Source organism: Anas platyrhynchos, chromosome 8 (genome assembly GCF_047663525.1).
Source record: "Anas platyrhynchos isolate ZD024472 breed Pekin duck chromosome 8, IASCAAS_PekinDuck_T2T, whole genome shotgun sequence".
Taxonomy (NCBI): domain Eukaryota; kingdom Metazoa; phylum Chordata; class Aves; order Anseriformes; family Anatidae; genus Anas; species Anas platyrhynchos.
The window spans coordinates 17,219,503-17,237,995 of record NC_092594.1 but is presented as its reverse complement, the minus strand read 5'-3'; the positions used below and the strand labels follow the sequence as shown (position 1 = coordinate 17,237,995).

Sequence of the window (18,493 nt, the reverse complement as noted above, 5' to 3'; positions counted from 1 at the left end):
GGTTGCAGTGCGTCCAGCCCAGTGGCTGAATGAGCCAGAGGGCTGGGGAGAGGGCTGTCACCCTCCTAGAAGAGGTAGCAGAGTCCCGAGAAGGGGCAGGAGGCGCCGAGTCCCGACTGCCCCCGCTGCACTGGCGGCTTGCGCCGAGCGCTGTAGCCAGGCGTGTTTGCAGCGTTTTATGGGGCATAATCTGTTGTCATCGAAGCCGATGGCGAATTCTGTACTTTCTGCAGTTGACGCTAAATGGATCTTTTGAAGGTTGTAATTTCTCGTTTAACCGATGCCAGTTGCGAATTCTTTGTGCTGAGGAATAACCCCTTCGTGCCAAGTAAAATACAGTGGAAGTCTGTGGCATGTTTTTCAGCGTATTGTTAGTTACAGCCCTCCTGACAGAGCACATTCTATGCCGAAGATAAATGCTCGGGAGCTTCTTGCCAATTTATGTCCAAAAGGGCTTTTCTTGGATGTCCTCTCCTCTGTGGAAAATGCTTTTCTGTTTTTCCAGCAAACACTTAATGAGCTGCGTTTAGAGGACCTATTTCAGGATCGGACCGCTCCGCATTAGCTCTCCCCGAGCTGGGTCTGCGGCTCTTCGGATGCTCTGATCTTTGTTACAGCACGGTGCGTGGCGGGGGTCTTTGCAGAGCAGTTTGCGTGTCCCAGGACCTGCGTGGGGGATACTTCAGTCCTTCAGCAGTGTCGTGGCTGCTCACCAGTCCCAGCTCAGCATCACTTTCAGCGCAAGGCTGGGATTTAGGCTTAGGGCCATCTGCCAGCCCCGAGTTGCGGTGCCCATCCCAGCACCTCTTTCCAGGAGCTGTACAGAGAGCTGCACGAGGAGGAGGAGGGAGGAAGGCACCTCTGACAGGGAGTAACCCACACACAGGGAACAGCTGAGCTTCCTTGCCTAGGGATGGGGTGATTTCAGAAGTCCATTGAGGGATGCAGTTGGTGGAGCAGGGTGGAAAGCCCATCTCACAGCTGCTTGTCTAAATCAACCCCGAAATGGCTGCTGTGTACCTATATACCGCATACCCAAGCTGTTGTCATGACGAATGGCGCAATGCATCTGACTTCTGGTTTGTTTAGAAGGGTTTTGCTTTTTGTCCACCCCCTGTAAGTGCAGGGCTGCTGGATGTTTTGTGAGCAGGGTGCCAGAACGCGTCCTCCAGGAGCGGCTCTCCATCTGAGCAGATGGGAGAGGCAAAGCAAGGAAGGAAACGGAGGCGCACTCTTGATTCGTGTTTCTCTAGCTCGTTTTGAGGGCTTCTGCTGCGAGAAGGAGGAGAAACCTGGTTAATATACTCTGGTGACCCACACGAACTTAAATCTGGTGGAAATTCATCGGCCAATTTCAGGAGGGCTTTGGTCTGGAGCAAAAGCCCTCGTCCTGCTGTTCTTTGGAAGGCATTAGAGAGCCTGGAGGGGGACTTCTGTGGGATGGCTTTAAACCTCCACTTAAATGCTGTGTTGAGTGGGGCCCTGAGGCTAGGCACGCTCTCCCTAAATATCCCGAAACATCATTGTTTTTCCAGTGAAAAACATCACCTGACTCCTAAGTGGTTTTGTTCAATAGTTTTTTATTATTTGGGTAACTTATGTGTTGTTTTTTTTATGTTTCCATTGCATTTTATATACGAATATTAATGTTTCTTGGGTTGAGAATACTTTTTACTAGGCTTTTTTTTAACTTTAATTGTCAGTAAAAATAGGCATAGTGAAATAACGAGCAAACAATGTTGTCAGTTGGTCAAAAGAAAATCATAAGATGTCTTCCTGGGGAAAAAAAATTCTGTTAAAAAACTTCTCAGAACTTTAAAAGTAATTGACATTTCTGGATATGACTGACATTAGGAAGTTTGAAAAACTGCCCACACTAACAGGCCTGGGGACAGGAATCTGCTGTATTTTTCAGGCTGTATACAAGAAGGATGCGGCGCTGCAAACTCGGCTCCGCAGCTTTGCCAGCGCGTCTAGACAGCCCATCTCCGAAGGGAGAGAGAAGCTTATTTCCTGGCCCTGCTCCATCCCTGGCTGCTTGCAGTGAGACAAGACCACGTACCGGTCTCCTTTATCAGTGGACGCTTTGCATCCACGCTTTGGGTTTGCGCTGAGCTCGCTCAGCCGTGAGCGCGTGCGATGATCCGCGCGCCTGCAGCCGGAGGGATGCGGTGGCCGGAGCAGGAGAGGGCTTCATGGTCACGTTTCTCCAGCTGGGCCACCTTGGGTGAGCTATCGAGTCTTCTTCTGGGCCAGTTATTCCTCTTTTTGGCAGGGATGTGCCTTTTGCCCCAGCGCAACTGAAGGCAGCGGATGCAATTCATTAGCTAGAGCCTGTAAAAAAGCTTCCATTCTGTTAAATTATGCTCAAAAAGTAACATTCATCTGCTTGCTCTGCACCAGCCCGAAAGCAGCACTTTATGGCTGAAATATCCTGTGTTTCCATGCAGGTCCCCTAAATCGTCTGGTCCTCCAGGCTAGCGTATCTGACTGCAGGCTGATTGAGGGCAGCAAAAAGCAAACATCTGATAATATATTCATCACCTGGAGGCAAAGATTATTAATCCGTATTAGGGAGTGTCATTTCCAACATATCACTCATTTGCCCCAATTCACAGGAGCTCTGACAATAATTATGCTGCCTCCTCTGCTGGGAGTTGGGCTTTTCAAACTGCAGTGAACTTTTTGGAAATACAGAGGTTTCCATTTTTCAGCCTTTTGATTTAAAATCTCTAGATGATTGTTCGCCTCTGGCAGGGAACCATTGCAAATACATTCCAAAATATTCATCATTCCAGCAGGCTAAGAAACATAAGATGTAGCAATTTATTAGCTAATGTGAAATGCATTCGCTGTCCAGAAGGGGCTGGGGATGGAGGTGGGTCACAGCCTGCTTTCTTTTGGCATCCCTTGGAGCTGGGGCGCGGAGCACACCGGAGCCCTTGGTCCATCCCCTCCTCTGTCCTGTTTTGCTAAATGCTGCTGGATCAAGAAAGTTCCTCTTTGAAACATCCCGAAGTGCTCTAATCCTTTACCTCCTCTGGCCATATGGGTTATAAAGGCCCTTTATCCCCACCCGAGGAATGCATTCCCTGTCGGGATGCTCAGCCCCTGGAAGAGGCAGGTGGGCTGGATGCTGACAGCCGGGCTCAAGTTCTGTTATTCCTGGACCTCGTATATCATCGGTTTTCCATTTGTGATCAAGAGGGACCCATAAAATGCATTAGTGGTCAAAATCTGGATTTCTGAGTGAAGCTCTGCAACGGCTCCGGCCTGATTTGCGTGATCCTTTGTAGAGGTGGTGGCCGGATTTGGGCAAAACCCATTTGTTCTTGGATGCCAATGAAAGGGGAGCGCAGCCTTTGGGGAGCTGCTTTCGGTGTTCGCGCCATCCTTTGCCCCTTCCCTTCTCCCAGGTGCCCCCCGTCCTGGCACGGCCTTTTTGGGCTCCAGGAACAGCCCCTGCTGTCATGCAAGGTGAGCTGAGCCTGCCCTGCCGTGCCGTTTGATGATGAACAGATGAAATATCCATCGAGAGCTGTTTCTGTGCACCGCTGGGGCCAGCTGGCACGCGCAGCCCACGGGTCACTGTCTGCTCACTCAGGTCACACGTACGTTTGGAAATGAGACGTCTGAAAAGCATGAAATGCCAAGTGGTTCGTTTGCAATGTATATATGGACTGAAAAAAAAAAAATCTCTCTAAATCAGCCCTTTCCTGCCCCGGCAAAAACTTTTCATTTTTTCTTTTTTTCTTTTTCTTTTTGTGTCTTCATGCAAAGCCATCTCTGATTTTCCCCCATTAGAAGGCTCCACTAGCTGCAGTTCATGGGGACTTCTTCCCATTCTTAAAATACAAGAGAAAATGTAAAAAAAGCAGTTTTATTTGGTGCTTAGGTGGGTGCTGGATGGGAGGAATGATTGGAGGGGTGCTGCGGGGACCCAGCTTCGTGGCTCCTGGCTGATGCATCCGTCTACAGGAGCACTGGCAGGGGGCTCAGCACGCAGAACCCGTGGCCATCAGGAGCAGGAGTAGAAGTGGTTTCTCTTCATTTCGGTTTCAGGGACTACTCTGAGGGCTGAAAAGACCTTGAAAAAAATGGCATGTACCATCCAGAAGGGCTGGAGTACCCGGCACCGCATCAATTTTTCTGTCTCCTAAAGACGACTTCTTATGGAAGGAGTCAAAACCCACCCCCCATGTGGTCCCTACAATGAGGGAATCTCCCTAGCGTACTCTGTAATCTCTTGTTCAAGCCTTGTTCCATCAGAAGGCATGTTGTTCCCTGAAACCTGGGACGTAGGTGTGATTTGTGTCCAGCTACGGGTCGGTGGCTCGTGTTTGTACGTATGGAGAAAGAGGACGCTGGGGAAACCCAGCAGGGGAGTGGGTGGAAATAATTCTGCGTGCCTATAACGTGTGACCCTATGGATCTTACTGCAGTGGGTACGAGCATGGAGCACAGATGAATAACGTGTCCTTGGGCAGTCCTGGGTACACGGTCAAGCTGAGAGCAGGTTTGACTCTTAAGAAGAATCCTCTGAGCAGTTGTGTGTTGGATATATGTTATTAGGGTTAAAGAGGCACTGGGCTACTTGAGCCTTTGCAAAAAGGACAAGAAAGGGTGCTGGAGAGGAGAGAAGAGAAGACAGGCGTTATCTGGAATGAACGAGGGCAGGGAGGGACCAAGGGAGCAGGGAGGCAGCTTTGGAACTGAGAAAATACCGATGGAGCAGGGCGGAGGTTAGCGAGCGTGCTCTTGGCTGCGCGGAGGCCGTTCCTAAGATGAAACATCAGGCCGCACGGCATGGGAAGGGGAGCTGGGGGGAAGAGGATGTGGGCGTTGGAGGCCATCCCCTGACCTTGCGGGGGCACATTCAGCCCTGCCAAATGCGATGACACGGGATCTTAACACAAAGCTACAAAATCCAGGATGCTCTGGCTTGACGGGGATGAACCAGCACCGATTCTGGATGCGACACCTTTGGGTTTGGCATTGGGGCCGTACGTTCATGTTCCTGCCCCTCTGTCACAAACCCAGTGCTTCTGTGGCTCTGGGCTACCCTCACGAGGGGCTTCGGGGGGCCTGTGGGATCCTGTCCCCTCCCCAGCCTGGTAAATCCACGCCGCTGGATGACAGCCACGGCCTGGTGGTTTGGTCTCTCTGTCAGTTACAAAGTGCAGTCTCACAGAACACGATTTGCCGCTGGCAGGCTTTAAAACTATGTGTTTGCTTTTGATTATATGTGATTTTTTTTTTTTTAATTAATTTTCCGAGGATCAATGTGGTAATGCATGTAAAAAAAAAATTACAATATGTAAAACAAAGTATAAAAGCATACGAGGAATTCCAAACACATAACATACTGTGCCTTGGAGCTTATGAGATCCATACAGCGCTTATTGTATGATGGGAACGCTCTGACCCCAAGACCTGGCGGAAAGGCTTGTTAGGAGAGCAGGACTGAGCCGTATGCCTTATGAGCTGTAGGATGCCCAGAAGGAAAACCCTAGCGAATATCAGAGCAGAGCTCTTACAGCACGGCTCAGACTCGTCTGCGGGATCTAGGGGGACTTCTGATGGCTTTGTACCAATTTGTGGAGGAGGATGTGTACGTCTGCCCCCACAAACCTTCTCCCAGTAATTAACACTTAGCGTCGTGTCTTTCTAGGAAGAATCTCTGGCTCTCCATTGGATCATGGTGACATTTTTTCTGTCCGATGTCGCTGCTTGCTGGACGTGGTAGCAGCAGAGGCGTTGACGTGCTCGGCCGCGCGTCGTAGCCACCGTAACTGCCCATGTGCTCTGCAGGTTCCCACCAGATAAGAGCTGAAACCAGCCCGAAAAGGAGCTTTGTCTTACATCTGATAAGGACGGGGCTCGTAGCTGCCAAGAGGAGCTGGTACTGGTGGAGGGCAGCGAGGATTTCCAGCCAGCACCGGGGAAGCCGAGGCTGTGCGGGACCTCAGCGAGCTCCCCTAGTCTGGCAGGCAGAGCCGAGTGCCGCAGGAGGCTGTAGGCACGCTATCCATGCAAAAGCTATTCACAGCTCGGTAATGATATGTAATTGTTTGTATGCGGTCAGCTCGAAATTATCCTGATAAGTTCCACATTGCAGACACTTTGGAGATGAACTGCCGTAGTCCCCCGGGTAACGCTGGAAACACACACGCTTTTCCATTTAATATTAAAACTTGGTTTTCATATGAAAAATCCGGTATTGCCTCTCTGAAGTCCCACGCTCCGTTCGCAAAATGATTTCTTTTTGTGAAAGAAGGGAACCTGATTAGTTTAGGAGATAATCAAAAGTGAAGGGTACTAGAAAAATACAGCATCTGTTTCTTTGTTTTTCTTCTCTTTTTTTTTTTTTTCCCCCCCCTGTGTTTTTGGTGATCCTGACATGGCTGGAACTTCAGATACTTGGATTTGCTGTGTAATTGAAATAATTTGAGGTCTTGTGCGCAGATGGTACGAAAAGGAAAAAAAAAAACAAGCAGCAAAGGTTAGGATCTGGCTCAGCCGGCGCTGTGCGATGGGAGCAGAATGATAGTTCAGAAGTTCCTCAGCCTGACCTGTAGTTACAAATAGAAACCTGCCGTCGTATGGCTGCTCATCAGGGTTGGCTTCAGTATGTGATTTAATTAGCATCTTAGATCTTAGTTTATTTCAAGGTCTTTCTCAGTGTCACCTTTATTCTGTACTGCCCGTCTTTGTCATGTCTGGTTTATGGTGATCGTGATTTCTCCGTGTAGCATTTTTGCACCCTGACATTAAACCTTATTCCTTTTTTTTTCTAAGCACAAAATCTTACCCGTGTGGGTCCCCGTGCCCCCCTTGTGTCACTGGGGAAGGCTGTTTCGGTGACAGATGCTGCCGGGCACCAGGCTCCTGCCCGGAGGAGCCGCATCCTTCTCCGTGCTGCTTGGAAGGGAAGCCACAAAACCAGAGGTGGACCTGGCCGTCCAGTTCACCCACGGACACGGGAAAGAAACTGAGGGAAAGGAGATGTGAGGCTTTTTTCTGCCAAAGTGATGTTTTGGGGCTGGAAGGAGACTTTTCAGGTTGCGAACATCTCATGTAGGGTTACCCTTGGAGCCTTGCTCTGGCCAGGCTTGAGTCTGGTGCTGTCCGGGGTCTATTTTGCCCTCTGCACATGTGATGGTGGAGAGATCCCATGCCCTGTGGCACACCAGGTCACCTCCGGCATCCACCATGAGGCAAAAGTCCCTTGTGGCTCGTCCCAGCTCGCTTGTGTAATCAGGTGGGTTTGTATGTCGGGCAGACAGCTTTCCATGAGCTGTCTCGTACGTAAGGCTCAGCCGCCGCCAGGAAATTGTCTCCTCTAACTTTCATTTCTGGGAAGTTGAGTTTTGAGCCTCCCTTTGTCGGAAACGGTGATTTTCTCCTCCGAGAAAGGGCAGGAGAGAAGGGGGTCTCACCCAGACGTGAGCAAGGCCGCCCGTCTTTGCACCCTGGTCGCCATCCCGTGAATGCCTATCCGGATATTGGGGTTACAAAAAGAGAATTAATTTTGATTAAACCTTCCTTTTGTGTTTGTGTTGTTTTGTTTTTTTTTTCTTCCTAAGTTGACCAAGCTGCCCTGTACCCAAAGAACTGAAATATTTTGGCGGAAAAAAAAAAAAAGGAGGACCCACAGAAACGTTTCTACTCAAGCTTCTTAAAATTTACCTGTGAACCCAAATGAAAAGACTTTTCCTCTCCCTTCTGGTCTCCCTTTTTCTTTCTTTCTCTGCTATGCCAAAAAAAAAAAAAAAAATTAAAACTTTAGTTTTTATGGCTTGCAGGATTTTTTAATTTGAAAGAATTTTTGTTTGCTAGGTTTTTAGTTTCTAGATTTTCTTCTCCCATGCAATAGATGTTTTGTTTTTCTTTAATCCGTATTCAATCTCTACTGGTAACTCCTTATTTCTAAGGCTGTGATTGCAGTATGATTCCTTATTTTCTTCCTGGAATTCTTTCTCGGTTTACAGTTTATGTAACTGCTGTGACAAACCCTGCCTTACTGTATATGATTTGCGGGTAGAAGTCTCCATCCCGCCCTTAATGAAACCCAGTTGTTTACTTTCGGTTCGGATCTGATTCATGTGCTATAATCGCCGGTTCAGGACTTAATAGAACTGGTCACAACTTTTCAGAACTGCCCACACAGTGTAAATCCCATCTGGAAATATGTTTTTGTTCCGACCTGGAAGGGAAGCAAGTATGTACAAGCATTCCTGCAAACTGGAAATCCAAAATATGTTGCGGTTGCACGTACTGGTGGAAAAAAATACCGATCCTGTAGCTTGCATGGAGGCATTTTCGTTCTGAGCTCTGTTTTCTTTTATAAAGCATTCTGTTTTCAACACGACGTCCCAACAGGAGCCATCTGATGACACCCCGGTGATGGCTGCAGATGCTGGGACAGCGGTTCTGCCCCACTGCAAGGGGAGATGAGATAAGCAAGGAAAAAAAGGATAGGATGCTGCATGCCGTAATATTTGGGAGCAGCGAAAAGGGCTCTGGAGCGTCCTAGGAGTGCGTTCGTGTATGACACCAGGCTTTGCATGTCATTGGCAAATGTAGAAATCGTACAGGCAAAACGCATATGTGGAAAGAGGAAACAAAATCCCCCGGTCCAGCGTGAACCATTGGAATTTTGAAATGAAATTCCCAGACTTTACAGCGTTGGGTTCCTGAGAGGAGAAACGTGCGCTTCAATCTCTCTGGGGGACGTGTTTGCGAGCAGCGTGGCTTTGGAGAACGCTGTTTGTAATCAAATATTTCTGATTAAAAGAATGTTGATGAAAGACTTCTGACCCATCTCAAAGGCTTTAGAGCTATTTCCCTCTTCTCTCAGTTTCTGCTGACTCCAGACGCTCGTGCTGTCAATGTTATTTAGGAACACCATTTTTCCGTGTTCGGAGCTGTTTTCTGATAAAGTAATAATGGCAGGGGAAAAAAACACCCTGCTGACATGTTGAAGGCTGCCCAGGACTGCTGCGAGCAAGGTGACATTCGCAGACACGCGAGGTTTAGGTGGCTGCATTCCCTCGTTAGCAGTTTTTAATCAGCATATGGCATGGCCGTGTGGCAGCGCAAGGATTTCTTTAGGGCTGACCGACCCGGCTCCGGGCTAATACGGCTGTTATTTTATTTTTCTTTCTACTACCCACGTAACTTCTGGAGATGTTTGGCTCCAGCTGTGCTGTGCAGGTCCAGATGTGCAGCGAAAGGAGGTCTCAGAGCCCCGCGGCAAGTTGTGCGTAGCCATTGAGCCGCCTCCATCCCGCTCCGTCCTGGGATGGGGGTGGCTCACACCCCTGCCCCGTGCCAGCCGGTGGTGGAGGTGACCTGGCCGTGAGTCAGTGCAGTGGCTGCCTGCAGCTTTCTGCTCCTTGGCCCCATCTATTTTCGTGTCCAGCAATTACGAGGTGAGCCGTGAATCACCACCGGTGTCTCGCTTTGCTCCGGGAGGAAACCGGGCAAGTTGAGTTAACGTGCTTGGCAGGAGGGCTTCTTGTTCTCCAGCCTTTTACAGGTTTTGGCCACTTCTTCTCGTTCCCTGGGGCGATGTGCTCACGATTCCTCATGTGTAGCCGTCGCACAGGATCTGAGCAATGGCCCGACAGCCTTGGGCTCCTTCCAGCCGGGTCTCCTGGGCAGGAAGGGATGCTTCAAACACCTCGGGGGCTCCCAAGGGCTTCCAAAAGCTTTTCTTGATTCATCCATCCGGCCTGATCAGAAAGAAACATCAGATGGAGAGCTCAGAAGGAGGAAAAATACCCGTGTTGACGTTGGCCTTCCCAGCAGCTGATCTTGCAACATTTCTGCCATTCGCAGGGACGGTCGTGCCCCGAGGCTTGTTCTCCTCTCTGTGCTGTACGGCGTGGTGCACAGCTGCATCAAAACTCACCAGGAGGGCCAGGGGGGAATCACTGACCTCCTTCTGTAAGGCTTTGGGGATCGGTCAAGAGCAGAAGGTGCAGGAGTTTGCTGCTGCTTTCTGCGAGGCCCGTGGTGGTGCTGCCCCAGAGCTGGGGGCATGATTTTGCTTCCAGGAGTCCCCAGGATGCAAGGGAGGCTGCTGGGGATTGTCAGGCTGCCCCAGAGGGGATGGAGGAGCTGTAAACCCACAGGAATTTGAAAAACCTGCTTTAATTTAAGAGGAATGTCCTTTTGTTCCCAGACGGATGGGCCCTGCTCCAGAGGTGTTCAGGTGCGGTAACCGTTACCAGATGGGCCGTGCAAAGCCACACAAACGGGTGGTGAGGACGGCAGCCGGAGGCTTTAATTTCCTCGTCAGCTTCTCTCTGTGCCTTACGTACCCCTGGAGAAGGGCAGGATGAGGGGAGCTGTCAGATCGCTGTATGGCAGCAGGAAGGATGGGCGGGGGGTTGCTCTGCAACTCCATACGGTGGTTCGAGCCGTGGTGAGACCGTCAGCTGGGCCCAGGGGCTTATTAATTAACATCAAATCTAAGTCACTGGCATGTGCCTTTTTTTAGGTACAATAATGAGTGCATGCTGATGTGTATTCCTGGGCATATTGGCTCAGATCCTCGCAGGTAGGGCCGCTCTGATGTTGCTTTCCCAGTGTGCTTGGGAGCGTGAAACTCCTTGCTGGTTTGGGTGGGATCCCACGCATGCACAGGGTTAAGTGGTGTCCTGAAATTTGGGGACCAGGACCCTTAACTAAGGACAAATGCCAGGCAATGGCGTTCCAGTCCTGCAGCCAGCTCGGGGCTGCTTTATGGGGTCAGCCGTGGCCTCTTGCTCCTGCAGGCTGGTGCCTTGCTCTCCTCTTGCTTCCGTGTGGCTTCCCATGGTGGCCGAAGTGTTTGTTGTGCTGGCAAGTGGTTATAATTCAGCACAGGTAGGGTACCATAAAAATAAAAAGTGTCGTAGCCTCCAGCTTGTGCTAATGAAGAGGATTCAGATCTCTGGAGCCGTCCCTTGCTGCTCACCCTGCGTGTTCATAGCTCCATCAGTGCTCCCAAACGGGGAGGTGGTGCAGAGTGGGTGTTTGCTAAGAGCTACGGAGTTGCTGAGAGTTTCGGAGTTACTCTGGTGACTCTAGGTGCAGGGAGTGGGACTTCAGATGTGTGCATGAACTGATTTACTGCCAGGCACAACACGAGACGTGCTCTTATGGGCCAATGTTTGCTGCTCACCACCTTGCTGGCAAGGGAAGGGACTGCTGGGGAGAACGCAACGCTTCTTCAGCCAGCAATGTCCGATGTGCTCAGCCTCTCCTTCACTGGGCTTTTGCTTCCCCGTCATGATGCTATCCACGTCCAACTTGCTGTCTTTTGGTGTCCTTGTGTGAGCATACAAGTGAGAAGTTTTGTGCTCGTCTTTTGATGCACTGAGAATGGTGCTGCCTCGGCTAGAGCCGAGCACGGGGTCATGGCTGGTTCCTTGCCCTTTTCTTACACAGAGCTGTGCACACCTCCTCAGGCAGCGAGGGCTGGCCTGGGACTTGTGCTTCCCCCTGAGGGCTCTGTTATGTCCCTCTAAAAAACGTGAAGTCCAGGGCTTCGTGGTTCTTCATGCTCGGGAAAGGTTTCCGGCATTGTCACAACGGGGAGGTGCATTTTCACTTTTTCGTTTCTTTTTAGAGGTAAGGAAGCTGAGGGATGGGGTAGCCTGAGATCTGGCCCAAGTGCACTTGTTACATACATGAAAGTTGCTTACAAGACAGATGAGGGTAAGGGAGCAAATGGGGAAAATCTTCCTGAAAAGTGATGTGAAACCTTCCTGAGGTAGCTGACCCCCTATGGGAACATCTGGGTATGTCTGGGCTGCTTCAAAGGAGCTTCTGGAGATGTAAAGCAGTGAGGAGAGGCGTACTGGAACCTGTGTTTGTCTGCCCTGCTGCTTCTTAACACGCACATCACCCCATTGCTGCGGGCTCTGAAATTTCTAGCCTTTCATATCTCCAATTCTCTCTCCTAGATGATCAGCTGAACTCAGAAGAGAAGAAGAAAAGGAAGCAGAGAAGGAACAGGACTACATTCAACAGCAGCCAGCTCCAGGCACTAGAGCGGGTCTTCGAGAGGACACACTACCCCGATGCCTTTGTACGGGAAGACCTTGCACGCAGAGTCAACCTCACTGAAGCCAGAGTTCAGGTAATTCCCACAGCCTGCGTGGAGACACACCTCACCCGGCTGCTGCCATCCTGGGTGCTTCAGTATGGCAGAAGAAATCATCCAAGTCCACATGTCCTGTGCTCAGGCTGCTCACGTTAACTCGAGCTGCTCAGCTCTTAGCTTGCAAGCCTGAAGGTGAAATTGAATTGGGGAACCCAAGGGGTTGTACAGCACGCCCAGTCTTTCTGAGCTGGTTCTGACGTGGTGGGTCTGTGTGCTTCCCGACACAGGTGTGGTTCCAGAACCGGAGAGCGAAGTTTCGCCGGAATGAGAGGGCCATGCTGGCCAGCAAGAACGCCTCTCTGCTCAAATCCTACTCAGGGGACGTGACCGCTGTGGAGCAGCCCATAGTACCTCGCCCAGCTCCAAGACCCACCGACTATCTCTCCTGGGGTACTGCCTCGCCTTACAGGTGAGTGAATAACCCCTCTGGGGCTCGCCAGTTTCTGGCACAATTTAGAGCAGCCTGAGAGTGGTTCTCAGATGTGTTTGTTTTAATAGCTCTGACGGGCTGCTTATATTCACGTGGGACAGCTGGAGGGTGCAGCAGTTTCACCACCCCCCTGGTTTCCCTTAGCTTTTCCCTCTCCAGTCCATCTCACTGCCAGGTTTGCCGGGTGGGCTTGGTGCAGCATCGTTGTGGCTCTCCCACAGTTGGTTCCCTTCTCTGCAGTTCAGGAAGTACTGAAAGAGGCTCAGGTAAACATATACAAAAACAGAAGAGATTGCACTTGCTTCCCTTGTGCAGCCAGTTTAAAACACAGGAGAAACCTTTCCTTGGGACGCAGTTGCTGAAGCACATGCATGGGTGTGAACTCTCCATTGTGCTGTGCTGTGGTTTGCCCACAGTAGGGGTGAGGTGTCTCTGGGTGGCACACTGAGGTTCAACATCCATCTCCCGCAGCCTGCACTGCTAAAGGGGTGGCAATAAAGAAGCAGAAATGAGTCAGCCCTGGCCTGCTCCAACGAGCTGGGATGTCCATGCACGTCACAGGCCTCCGTGCTGTCTGCAACCCAGTGGGAACTGGGTGTGGACGCAAGATCCACAGGATTTGTTGGTCTGTGGGGAGCCAGCTGACTTGCAGGCCGTTAAAAATGAGGTTGGTGTGTGTTTGTAGCACAGCGGCCTCACTGTTGGTCAGGACCTTGGAGCCCTTGGCTGGATTTCTTCCTGTTCATCTGGTGTTGCCACAGCCAGGAACGTGTAGGAGTTACACCAGGCCCAGGCCCTCCCTTCCTTAGTCACCTTGATCTCCTTCTTGAACCCTAAATATTAATTTTGCACAGTGAGGTCTGCCTCCTTGATAGTTTTTTGTTGCTTCAGTTCCATGGGGTCACCCTTGTCCACCCTGTAGTTCCAGAACAAGAAGTCATAGGTTTGTGCACTCCGGGTACTGCAAAGGATGCTTTTGAGGACCACCACTTTGGTCTTGGAGATGGCCCTTACCTCCAGATTTTATCTGAGGACTGCTGTCTGGCAGAGCCCCTCTTCAGAAGTTAAGGCTTTCTCTCTGTGAAATGCTCCTTGGTGTTACATCCTAGGGAGGAGGCCGGGTGGTGAGATTAGGGGAGAGAAGCACAGGTCCTTCCCCACCCTGCTAAGTCTGCTCTGGTCACAGCACCCTGCTGAACACTCGTGGCTTATTTCTACCTCTCACACTTTTAAAAATAGATCGTCCCTCCCAAGATGTTGTTTACACGAGGGGCTTCATAACGGCTTCTAGGAGAAGACCCTGCAAAGGTAACTTCCAGGGGCACACCGGGAAGGGCTGTCTGGGGCTGCTCTGGGCAAGGGGAAGCCCAAGGCATCTGGGGCGTGCAAGGGAGAAGGGGAAGCCTTAGGGAAGATGTTTTTCCCTTGAGGTGACATCCAGACCTGGCTGTGCCTCTCCGTGGTGAGAAGATGCTTCCCCAATGTCTTGATGTCTTCCCCTTGTCTTAAGCTAAGACATTTCAGCAAAGGCACTTGCAGTGTAGAGGCTTTCCCCCTGGCTGACACACTGAAGCAGGACAGATCATTTTCCTCCCGCTGCCCCTGCAATGGGATGGGGAGCAGAGCTGTTGGTTTCCACACTGCGGGGTGGCCAGGACCCTTGGATACTTTCTTTTCCCCAGGCTTTCTAATCCTGCTGGAGGTCTTCAAGAAATGTATAGATGTAGAACTTAGTAGCATGGGATAGTGGTGGATTTCAGTGCTAGGTTAGAGCTTGGAGCAGATGATCTTAAACATCTTCCCCAACCTGAATGATTCTCTCATCTCTTCAGTCATCTTCATTTGAATGGGCACCTGGGGCAGGTTGTCCCAGCCCCAGGTAGGCTTTGAACTCGGTAGGATTGTTAAAATATTGGGCGCTCGGTGAAAAATAGCCGTGAAGAGTGTTTGCATGGCCCTCTGCTCCCTCCCCAGCTCCTCGAGCTGCCCTGCCAGGCTCTGATTAACAGCAAGTCTGGGCTGGGGCTGGGAGCACGGCTGAGAGCTGCGTGGTCGTGGCTGTTTTTACTGTTAGATCTGGGGAAAGTTTTCAATCAGAGTGTTTATTCTCCAAATACATTCAGCCACAGGTCAACCCAAGCTATTTGCAGATCTGTGTCACAGAGATAGCCAAGTAGATACTATTATTTTTTGAAGTTGAAATGTTTTGGTTAGACATTTTTTAGCGTAGGTTCCTAAGAAAACAAGGCTAGCAGTCGCGCTGTCAGCCTGCACTTCCCACTCCAACAACCTTTGACTCCGTGGGCCATTGAAAACTGTATTTGAAAGAAGGATTTTGGGTCTCAGAAACATGATGTTTCTCTGTGTTTCGTGAAAATAGGCAGCTGAGGAGAAGGAGGAGGTGGCTTTTGTGCCTGAGCAGGGTGGGAGGGGGGGCTGCGGGATGATTTCAACCATTATTTAGACCCCAGAGAGTCTCTGGAGCAACCCCCTGAAGCCATAACAATATTTGGAGACAGCTTTCATGTGTGCAGCTCCTTGTGGAGTAACTTGCTAAAGGAGCGTGTTTCTGTAACTTTTTGGATTAGCAGAGGTTTCGGGGCCAGCAGCAATTTCCCCCACACCTTTGGGGAGCTGGGAGCAAGAGGCTCCCCAGAGTTTTAGAGCGGAGCAGTTACATACGGGTTGGGATGCCAAAAAAAAAAATCTTGAGGGAGAGGGAGGAGGGGAGGAAACCTGAGTCTCAGTAAGGGAGATAGTGGAGCAGTCATAAATACAGCCAAATTTATGAATGTCTGCAAAAGAACGGGGACAAAATTCCTCTTTTATCCGAGCTGGAGCATCCTTCAGGCTCTTCTCCTTCCTTCCAGCACAAAACTGCGGGGGAGCTGTGCCCTGTAGACGAGAGGTACAGCTGTCCATACACCCCGTGAGACTCCCCAACACCTTCCCATCAGTGTAGGGCTTGTGTATGGGGCAGAGTGTGAGGTCCCCATCCCAAAGGTGGGCACGGAGAGGGAGCGGAGGGGGTGCTTGGCCGGCTGGGACACGCTCCGGGAATGCTGAGCCATCGTGTCCTGGTCCCCAGGGAAGGGCAGCAGATGCACCCCGTGCTGGGAAGAGCCAAAGCATCCCTGAACCCCAGGAGATGTGCTGCAGCTCACCTCACCAGCTCCTCCACTTGGGGCTGCTGGAGGGGATGAAATTTCTTGGGTTGTTCGGAAGGAATAAAGGAAAAAAAGGATAAGTCTGTATGTTCAAGGATGTATCTTTATTTTAACGTGCTTATTTCACTCTCTTTCCGCCATGTCCTTCCAGTAGCTCTTAGAGACCCTAAAAGTGTCCCAAATGTTTCTTCTCCTGGGGAGAGTTTTTGGTGCTTTTCCCTGGGTGGGTGCAAGCAGCTGAATATCCACAGGTCTTACCTGCCATTTCCATGGCTACAAGCCATCATGTTTTTGCTGGAGAAGCTCTTTCCCCTGATCATAACGTGAGAAACATGGCCTGGGACAGGACCTACTAATACCACTGGTCTGCACCTCCCGAAAGCCCAGGGATTCAGACAGCTCTGAATTGTGTTTGAACTTGTGGCAGGTCGGCTCTGCCCCATGGAGGCAGGGATGCTCTGGGACGGGCATGCACGCCCATGGCTTGGGTCTGTGCGTGCAGCAAATGCCCACGGCCCTCCAAGAAGATTTACCTTTGGAAAGGCTCTTCCAGTCGTGGAGGTTGGAGCTGGAAGGAAAAAGGGGGGAGAAAAAAAAAGGGGAGAAAGGAAACCTGGGATGCATGGGTTAAACGAGTTTTCGAGCGGTCTGGAAAGCAGATTTGCAAATTTTTGGTAGGATAAGAAAGGACTCTGACATCTTTGTTCAGCCTCTGCTGCCAAAAGTACTGCTTTTCACGAACAAAGACGTGATTTGAAGGAAAGAAAAATGTTTTTTGTTTTTTCTTCCCTCAGCCTTTAAGGCATGTTCTATACGATCAGCTGAAGTTTCGAGGGGAAAAAAAAAAAAAAGTGGAAATTTTCATTCCAAAACGCTGCGACCAAAAAGTATCACAATTGTTGAAATGAGTTTTTCCCAGGGTGTTTCTTTGAAGCAACATGTGTTTCAGCAGTGACGTGATTTCTCAAGCAATAAAACCAAAAATTGGTCTCATCAAAAAGATATTGCTTCCAGTGGGAATGCTTCTAAGGACAATGGTCTAATTGGCAGGCCGGGCACCCTGACCTCATTGCAAACCTCTTGGGTTAGGGAATAGGAAGTGGAAATTTTCCTGTTGACTAAAACAGCTCCGGCGTTGGCTGTCCCTGAGTTTGTGGACGGCAGCACGGAGATTTACAAGGGCGTTAAAGAAAAGGTTGTGACAATTCCTTGCACACTTAAGAAACACATCCCGCAGGCGTGGGATCCCCAGGGTGTAACCTCTCTGCGGCGTGTCTGCTTTGTCTGACCTGATGATTTCTCTCTTTCTCTCCACCCCGCAGTGCCATGGCCACCTACTCCGCCACGTGTACCAACGCCAGCCCGGCACAGGGCATGAACATGGCCAACAGTATTGCCAACCTGAGACTGAAGGCAAAGGAATATAGTTTACAGAGGAATCAAGTGCCCACAGTCAATTAACGACTGGAGGCAGCTGCTTCGCAGAAGGAGAAAATACAACAGCACCCGTCCTGCTTCGCAACTTGTTTGTGCTGAAAGAAAAAAAAAATACAAAAAATACCAAAAAAAAGAAAAAAAAAAAAAAAGCCAACCCCAACCCAGAACTGAACATTGGGACCGAAGCGGGAGCAAACTGAACCGCTCGTGAGTGACAAGGTTCCTCCTTCCTTTTGGGATAATGCCACCATTTTTTTTCTTGTTATTGTCAGGTTTATTGCTTCTGCTCAATATACTACGAGCTTCTTCAGTTAAGGACAGTCTCACCCTTGTTGTTTTCCATTTTTGTATGGGACTGCAAAAAGAAACCTCTGCTGATCTCAGCCTGCGGACGCCTCCTGCCCAGCACCATGCTGAGATGCAAAGCTTGCTCCCCCTGCCCCGGCTCACCCTAGAAGAAGAAATTGTTCGGTCACCGCTTCCCGTTGTATCCACCCGACCCTCCATCCCCCTCCCGAGTCCCTCGTGCCACAGAGGCAGCGGCGTTCCCGTTAGACTGCGAGAATCCCGTTAGCGCGACGAGATGGGGGCATCCTTCCTGGGTTGCCTGGACCGGTCCGAGATGCGAGGAAGACCTTGGGCTTGGCAGCGTTGCGTTGCTTCCCTGAGGATTGCCGCCTCGAAAAGCCAAAGAAGAGAGAAAAGCCAGCGTGCGTTTGTGAGTGGGGGGGGGATGTAGTGGGGAGGTCGCTCTGTAGTGCCAAGAATAGGACTGTTAGGACACTCCTTTCTATGCCTTACGGTTCGTGCCACAGGGAGAGGCGTTGTCCGGATGCATTTGTTTTATATATACTGTATATATTTATATATATAAGATATACATGCAAGCTTGGTTGGTGTTTTTTATTAAACGAAATAAAATCCATTGAAAATGTTTGGGATGTTTGTGCTGCATCCAGGTTCCTGGAGCCAGGCATTGAAATTCCAGCCGCAGCCTCTCCCACCCTTGTCACAACTCCTCCCGGTGGCCTCAGGCAGCACTAGAAATGGCCAGTACACATCTTCCCATGAGAAACCCCGGAGAATTGGATCTGGAGGGAGCCACTCTGCTCTGCAGATTTTCCTCTGGGGCATTTGCATCTTCGTAGAGCAAGGCGAGGATCCCAGATGCCAATCGGATAGGATCCTGGGGCTCTGGGGAACACGCAAGGAAAGGGAAACCCCATGGAAAGTCTCTGCCAGTCCCTCAGGATGGGTCATGTCTCAGCAGGGAGCATCCCACACAAAGACCTTATCTCCCCC

At 50.4% G+C, this 18,493-nt stretch overlaps 1 protein-coding gene across 2 annotated transcripts in view; it reads left to right on the top strand.

The window, feature by feature from the left end:
• Positions 1 to 18,127, top strand: part of PRRX1 (paired related homeobox 1) — a 35,192-nt gene extending 17,065 nt beyond the window's left edge. Inside the window, exons 2-5 of one of the 2 annotated variants that reach the window (XM_027462763.3) lie at positions 11,958 to 12,133; positions 12,385 to 12,566; positions 13,827 to 13,895; positions 17,077 to 17,215. In XM_027462763.3, the coding sequence (XP_027318564.1) occupies positions 11,958 to 12,133; positions 12,385 to 12,566; positions 13,827 to 13,878 (410 nt within the window). In that variant the 3' untranslated portion in view covers positions 13,879 to 13,895; positions 17,077 to 17,215. Of the gene's footprint in view, positions 1 to 11,957; positions 12,134 to 12,384; positions 12,567 to 13,826; positions 13,896 to 17,076 lie in introns of both variants that reach the window. The other variant, XM_027462762.3, reaches the window with a different exon arrangement.
• The last annotated feature ends 366 nt before the right edge of the window (positions 18,128 to 18,493 follow it).